Raw genomic sequence first — 7,602 nt, 5'->3', positions numbered from 1 at the left:
GCATGATTAGACGTGTGGTGGGGTCTGCTCCTAGACACTGCAAAGGCTGCCAGTAGAGAAGCAAGTCAATGTGTCTGCTTCTCCACAACTCCCAACCCTGCCTGCATACACTTGTGTACACACACACACACACACACACACACACACACACACACACACACACACAGAGCTTCAGAAACCTCCCGTCCTGAGAGTATAAGACTATAAGAGCAGGCACAATATCCCTTCCCTGCACCCTTTCCACAAGGAGCCACCATGCGAGAAGCCTCCAGCACTTGACCTCAAGGGAAGGGAGAGTCCAGATGCGAATCACCTAAAGTCCGGAGGATGATTTACAGTTCAGTTCAAGGGCTCTTTATCTATCATGCCAAGAATTCCTCCTATCTGAAAGCAAGCCAGGAGTTCCAATGTTGCCTCCATTTGATTCTAAGATAAACTCTGCTTCATTTATTTATCCACTTCAAAGAAAGGAATGGCCCGTGGGGTGAATCTTCAAGTGTGGAAAATGTCGCACATCATTGAGACATCAATATGTTGGCTGGACATTATTCTTTTTTCCAGTCTACTTCTTGGTCAATCATTGGAAAGATTCAGACCATTAGACACACAAATTTCTTTCTGATTCTGAGACTCTTCTGCAAAAGTCACTGCTTCATAAACGCTGTAGAAGAGAAGGGTTTCTTCCTCTTCTTTTTTGCAATACTCTCCATGGACCAAGGAATCCTTTGTCGAGGCATTGCACTGAGCCAGCAGAACCTGGATGCCAATGGCCTCATAATCTCTGCGAACCTCTTTCAGTGCCGAGATTCCTGCCGTATCGACAAACTGCACTGCACTGCAGTCAATCACTATGGTATGGAGCTCCAAGGGGTCAAGGGAAAGGTGCATAGAAACTTCATCATGGTGGACACTGCGAGTTACCGTTTCCTGTTTCATCTTTCTCTTCGCTAATTTCTTTTGAGCCGCCTTGACCAAGACTGGGTTGAGAGTTTTTGAGTATAAAACAGATTTAAAATGTTCTTTGTTTATGTAGTAGAGAGGGGCTTCAAAGCGAAAGATCTTGATCCCTGGCTTCGTCTGGAGATTCTTATAAGCAGACATGGATTCGAAGATTTCTGACTCCTCCACCCAGCCAAGCAATGAAGCCTTTGGCTTCTGGGTGCGGAGAATGACACAAAACATGGAAAAACAGACCCCTGTGAGCAGGCCTAGTTCCGTGCTCAGCAGTGCAGAGGAGAGCATCGTCACGAACCAGATCACCGTGTCCATTCTGCTCACGCGCCACATCTTGGGCAGATCCCGGAACTTGAGCAGAGCGCCCCGGATGTTCACAATCGTGATCACGCCGAGGACACATTTCTGAAGGGAATAAAACAGAGGAGCTATCACCAGGAGCACCAGCAGCAGGACCAGGGCCGTCACCACACCTGAGAGCTGAGTCTGGCAGCCGGTCGATTCCTTGACCAGGGTCTTGGCCAGAGCCGCGCTGGTTGTGAAGCAGTGGAAGAAGGACGGGATGATGTTGCAGAAGCCTATGGCGAACATTTCCTGATTTGCTCTCACCGTGTAGCCGTGCTTCTTGGCAAACATCTCGGAGAGCGACACCGTAATGGCAAAGCCAATGATAGAAATAGCCACGGCGTCCGCGGCCACGCTGGGAATTAAGCTCCAGTCCGGCGCCTTGGGTGGCATGAATCCTGTGGGAATGTGCCCGGAAATGCTGCTGTTGTATCTCTCGTTGAGTTCACCATAATGAGAGGCCAGCGTGGCACCCACCACGACGATGAGCTCGGTAGGAATCGGGGCCTTGAGCTTTGACTTGAAGTGATCGTTGAGTTCTTTGGTTGGCACAAGAACCAGAAGGCACACAAGGCTGGTGATGAGATCACAGATGTTGGTCTTGTGGATGTTTCGGAAGATATGTATCCACGTCATGATCAATGAACCCACACCACTACTCCGAGGAATTTTGAGCCCAAGGAGATACTTGGCCTGCGATGTGAGGATTGTAAAGGAGGCACCAGTGACAAACCCACTCAGCAGAGCATCTGAGAGGTAGACGGAAATAAAGCCCACTTGAAAGAGGCCCATTACTACCTGGAAGAAAGGATGCACATGTGTTAATACAAAGCAGAGGCATGGCATTCCTCTGCCTGAACGTGTATATCATGATCTTGCTTTTGAACAATATGAGCAGCATGTATTACTGCATATGGTTCATCACAAAATCTGAACAAGAAAAAGCATGCGCAGAGAACAATCTTCACAGTCTACTGATACTCAGATGGGCAGCTTCCCGAAGGTGACAGTATTACTCATAAACCCAGCTGAGACAAAAAAAAAATAGCATTTTTGGGTTATACCCAGCGATGCTTAGGGGTTCTTCCTGGGTCTGCACTCAGGAATTACTCCTGTTGGTGCTCAGGCGACCATATGGGATGCTGGGAATCGAACCCAGGTGGGCCGCATGCAAGACAAATGCCCTACCCACTGTACAGTCGCTTCAACCCTGTTTCTACCTTCTTGGACAATGTTTTCTAACTCTGAATAAGATTCAGAACGCCTTTAAAAAAATTCTCAAGAATCCATGAATACCATAAAAATATGTTCTAAAATTCTTTGAATTATAAAATCATACTTTCTTTAAATTAAAAATTGCTACTACACGGGGCTGGAGCAATAGCACAGTGGGTAGGGCGTTTGCCTTGCATGCAGCCAACCCAGGTTCGATTCCCAGCATCCCATATGGTTCCCTGAGCACTGCCAGGAGTAATTCCTGAGTGCAGAGCCAGGAGTAACCCCTGTGCATTGCTGGATATGACCCCAAAAGCAAAAAAAAAAAAATTGCTACTATAGGGTTCAGAGCAATACTATAGCAGGTAGGGCATGTGCCTTCCATGTGGCTGACTCCAGTTCAATAACCAATATCCCATATGCTCCCCCAAACACTGCCAGGAGTGATTCCTGGTTGTAGAGCCAGGCGTAACCCCTGAGCATCCTGGGTGTGACCCAAAAACCTAAACAAATCTCACATGAAAAACTATTCTCACTCAGTATATAGTATTTATGCCACACTATTTACATATAAGTATTCTAAGGTCCAACTTTTATTTATTTTTCTCTTCCCAGAAATTCCTCATATTCTATCATGCCGTCATGATAGCATTGATATCATTCCATCAATGCTGGCAATACCAACACTCTCTACACACCTCCCCTTCTCTCTCCCCTCATCCTAGTACCAACACAGTGGGCTTCTCCTTCCTTTCCCATCTTAAGCCCCAGTGTCTGCGACAGAATTTTAATGCTGATAGGACTCTGAGAATCCATAAGGGCAGCATATGATAAGAAATGGCAGATTAGCATATTCCCTGGGTGGTGCAACTTCCTGTCCCTTTCTTCCCCACCTCCCCTGCCCTCCTTTTCCTGTAATTTTCTTTTCCCCCACCATATCAGGATTGAATTTAGAACCTCACACATGCAAAGCAAGTGCTCTATCAATGAGTTACATCTCCAGCCCAGAATTTCATTTCTCTTGGCAGTTCCCTCCCCAACAATCCAAGGAAACTGTATTTAGTAGGAGTCATTCGCCTGGGCTGGAGAAATGGTTCAATGGAGAAATGGTTCACATGCCCTTTGCATGCAGGAGGCCTGAGTATGATGCTCAATACCAAGGGATCCTCTAAGAACCATAAGGCATGAAGGCATAACCCCTGAGCACAGAGCTGGGAGTTGCCCCCAAGCATCACAGGCTGTGCCAACCCTCCCCCCATACACCAATCACTATCACCAAAAAATAAAGCCAGTCACCAGATGCTGGGATTATAGCTCAAAAGGGTAGAATAAATGCTTGGTCCAGCCTGGCCCTGGCATTAAATTTAGGTCCTCTAAGCACTTCCAGGAGGCCCCTGAGCACTGAGCTGGGAGCAACCCCCAGCGGCACAAGGTGTGACTCCAAAACAAAGGCAAGAGTCCCCCAGCAGAGAGACCTCTCAGCCTTCATTCCACTGTACTCTGCTTTTACCATTACTGCTCATGTTGCCAGTAGGCAACCACACATAAGCCGAGGCAAACCAAGGATGCTTGACACGCACCATTACGAGGCACTCGGGGTATACTGGGTCTGAAGCCACTTCCTGTTCTAAACTTTTATGGCCAAATAATTAAAATGGAGCTGACTGAAATTCACAGGCTAGGAGAAGTACACTTATCTTACCCATGGAGTCAGACCATGGCTTTGAATTTTGGCTCTACCACTCCTATATCCTGAGCATTCAACAATGGTAACTTTGATTATCAGCTCTGAGAGCCCTACAAGAGCTGATATTATGCATGTTTCTTTGCCAGAAACAATTGCTTGCTTCATTATTCCTTACCTGATAAACTCCAGCCATAAATGTTACCGTGGTGCCAACTGTAATTGCATAGCAATTTTTGTCACATATCTCATCTGATATCTTGTTCATTGTGCTTCCATTTGAAACCATTTCTAACAGAGCAGGAGTCTGGGCAGTGTCATAGCCAGCTTTGTGCAGTTCTCGCTCAACTACCTCACCAATCATAAGGCACAGTATTCCAAAAATGCCCACAGAGATGTGACGGGAGGTACCTAACAGAAAATAAATGATGCTGGCAAAAAAGGATGTGTACAGACCGTAGACAGGTTGTTGGCCAGCCAAGAGGGAATATGCAATGGATTGGGGCACCAATAAAATACCCACAATCAGGCCAGACATGACATCCCCTATGATGTTGTTCTTTAAATTGTATTTTGGAAGCCACTGCAAAACAGGAAAGAAACCCAAAATGGATTTCTTGGCTTTGGAGGCATTGCACTGGCAACTCTTCTGTATTTTCCTGATGACAAACTGACTGCAAGATGTATCTGATTTCTCTTGAGGCTCCAAGTGGATCCTAGGATGAGGTCTATATTGGCCATTGACCTCAGATTGCTGGAAGTCAGTTCTAGAAGTCATTTCAAGCTCCAGATGGATCCTGGATGGAGGACTGTTTTGGTCATTTTCTTCAACCGAGTCCTTGTGGTCACGTCGTTCTTTATTTTCTGAAGACATTTCTGCAGATGGATGCTTCGGCATCCTAGACCAGAGAAAATACCAGGGTCAGCTAGTTAAGTCTTAGTTCCCACACATTTAGCAATCTTACTTAATCAGGACAAAGAAAAGGAATTATGTTTGGGGGCAGGTGTCTTACACTTCTACTGTCCTTACTTCGGCCTTATGTATCTTTATCAGACTCGGTCATAAACAGCCAAGTCAAAATAAATAATGTACTGGATATAGGACTGCCTCCAAATATAAACCATCAGGGATCATACTCCATCTTCTCTCTCTCTCTCTCTCTCTCTCTCTCTCTCTCTCTCTCTCTCTCTCTCTCTCTCTCTCCTAGTTTTCCCTTGAGGAAAGGTATCAGGTGACCTGTCCCTTCCTCTTTATATGCTACAGATTGTCTTCTTTGCAGGATCTTTACTCCTGGGAGTAAAAGATATTCTACAGAACCAACTTAGTCCAAACATTCCTCTTTATATATTTTCCCTCCTACCTGTAACTCCTTAAGCAAGGACTCTGCGGTGGTGTGAGAACCCTTTTAAAATAACCTACTAAGGTGCTGAAGATAAACAGAAAAAAGAAATGTGAGTGAGTAAATAATTAAAAAAAATAAAAATAGAAGGGCTGGAGTGATAAGTAGAGCAAGCAGAGTGTTTGCCTTGCATGCAGACAACACGGATTCAATCCCCGGTACCCTATATGGTCCTCTAAGCCCACCAGGAGGGATCCCCAGTGCAGATCCGAGAGCAACACCTCAGCACCACCAGCTGTGGATCAAAACTAAAATGAAAAAAAACTAAAAGTGGGGCCAGAATAACAGTACAGTGGATAGGAAGTTTTGTATTGCAAACAGCAGTCCAGGGTTCGATCCCTGGTACCCCATACGACTCCCTGCACTCCACCAGACACTAAGGCTCAGGTCCCAGGAATAAGCACTGAGCACTGCTGGGTGTGGCCCCAAAACAAAATAAGTTTTTGGTTTTTTTTTTTTGGCTTTTTGGGTCATACCCGGTGATTCACAGGGGTTACTCCTGGCTTTGCACTCAGGAATTACTCCTGGGGACCATATGGGATGCTGGGATTCAAACCCCAGTTGGCCGAGTGCAAGGCAAACGCTTTACCCGCTATGCTATCGCTCCAGCCCCCCAAAAAGTTTTAAATTGCAGAAAATTTAAAAAGGTTAACTAGGGCAGAAATTTTATGAGTCTTTTATGAGATCTAAGCGGAAACCACTGAAACTTTATAATGTGCCTGTCAAGTTGACAGGTGGGGGTGGAGTGAGGGTTGGGGTAGGGAGGGAGTCTGGGAACACTGGTGGAGGGAAGTTGACACTGGTGGAGGGACTGGTGTTGAATTACCGTAGTTGCCTAAATGCAACTATAAGTAACTTTGTAAATAATGGTTCTTTGATAAACATTAAAAAAAAAAGAAAATATAAGTCTTCTAAAAGCACTCCCTTGTTTGGTAGGAAGGAGGTAGGTGAGAGACGTTGGTAAGATACTGATGATGCAAACCAAGGTCCAGAGCACAGCGTGGGCTGACAGGCTGACTCCCTCCAGACAGGTCCTGGAAGGTTCTCTCTCTCTTTTTTTTTTTTTTTGCTTTTTGGGTCACACCTGGAGATGCTCAGGGGTTACTCCTGGCTCTGCACTCAGAAATTACTCCTGGCGGTGCTTGGGGGACCATATGGGATGCTGAGAATCAAACCCAGGTCGGCTGTGTGCAAGGCAAACACTCTACCCACTGTGCTATCGCTCCAGCCCCAGGTCCTGGACGGTTCTTATCTATTCTACTGTACAAGAGGAGGAAAGAGAAACAGGCACATTCCACTCAGGGGTTGTCTGCATAACAACTGAGGGGTGTTATTCACTTATTTCACTCTTACAGGGTTCTCTCCTCTGTATCTCTCTGTCTCTACTGAAAGACAGAAAGAAAGGCGGGCAGGCAGGAAGATTCTGAAAGGAGCAAAGTATAAATTTTGGAGGTCTGAGCAATTGCCCACTGGGCTGTGCAAACACCTTGCAAGGAGGATCCCCGGCACTGCACAGACCCCTGAAGCCACCAGGAACAACCCTGGAGCTCAGAGCTGGGAGTAGCCCCATTGGGTGTGGTCCAAGAAAACTTAAAAATACAAGTAAAAAAAAAACTGAACAAATACTTCACCCACCTGAGTGTCTGTGTTAGCTGCTGGCTTAGGTTAGGATGCCATCATCACTTCCAGCCTTCTAAGAGAGATCCCGTATGACTCATTGAAAATCCACCTAAGGGGGCTGGAGCGATAGTACAGCAGGTGGAGTGTTTGCCTTGCATGCAGCCAGTCCGGGTTCAATCCCGGACACCCAATATGGCCCCTAGGCCCTACTAGGAGTGATTCCTGAGTCCACTGCCAGGAGCCCTGAGCACTGCCAGGTGTGCCCCGCCCCCCCACAAAATTACATTTAAGACTGGAGAGAGAGTGGTGGGGTTAAGGCACTTGAGGCAACCCAATTAGATCCCCAGCATGCCCTAAGCAGCAGGAGAGGCCCAAACCCAGTCC

The 7,602-nt window shown here is 46.4% G+C and overlaps 1 protein-coding gene across 1 annotated transcript; it reads right to left on the bottom strand.

The window, feature by feature from the left end:
* Nucleotides 1-573: 573 nt before the first annotated feature.
* On the bottom strand, nt 574-7,267 carry SLC26A2 (solute carrier family 26 member 2). Its single transcript, XM_004620603.2, has 3 exons — nt 7,234-7,267; nt 4,377-5,097; nt 574-2,097 (listed from the first exon to the last, which is right to left on the bottom strand). Exons 2-3 carry the CDS (start codon nt 5,094-5,096, stop codon nt 574-576), a joined length of 2,244 nt encoding a protein of 747 aa, XP_004620660.2. The 5' UTR covers nt 5,097; nt 7,234-7,267.
* Nucleotides 7,268-7,602: the final 335 nt, after the last annotated feature.

The sequence above is a fragment of the Sorex araneus genome, chromosome 6, assembly GCF_027595985.1.
Source record: "Sorex araneus isolate mSorAra2 chromosome 6, mSorAra2.pri, whole genome shotgun sequence".
NCBI lineage: Eukaryota > Metazoa > Chordata > Mammalia > Eulipotyphla > Soricidae > Sorex > Sorex araneus.
The sequence above is the reverse complement of the archived record's forward strand: the minus strand, read 5'-3'. Positions and strand labels throughout refer to the sequence as shown.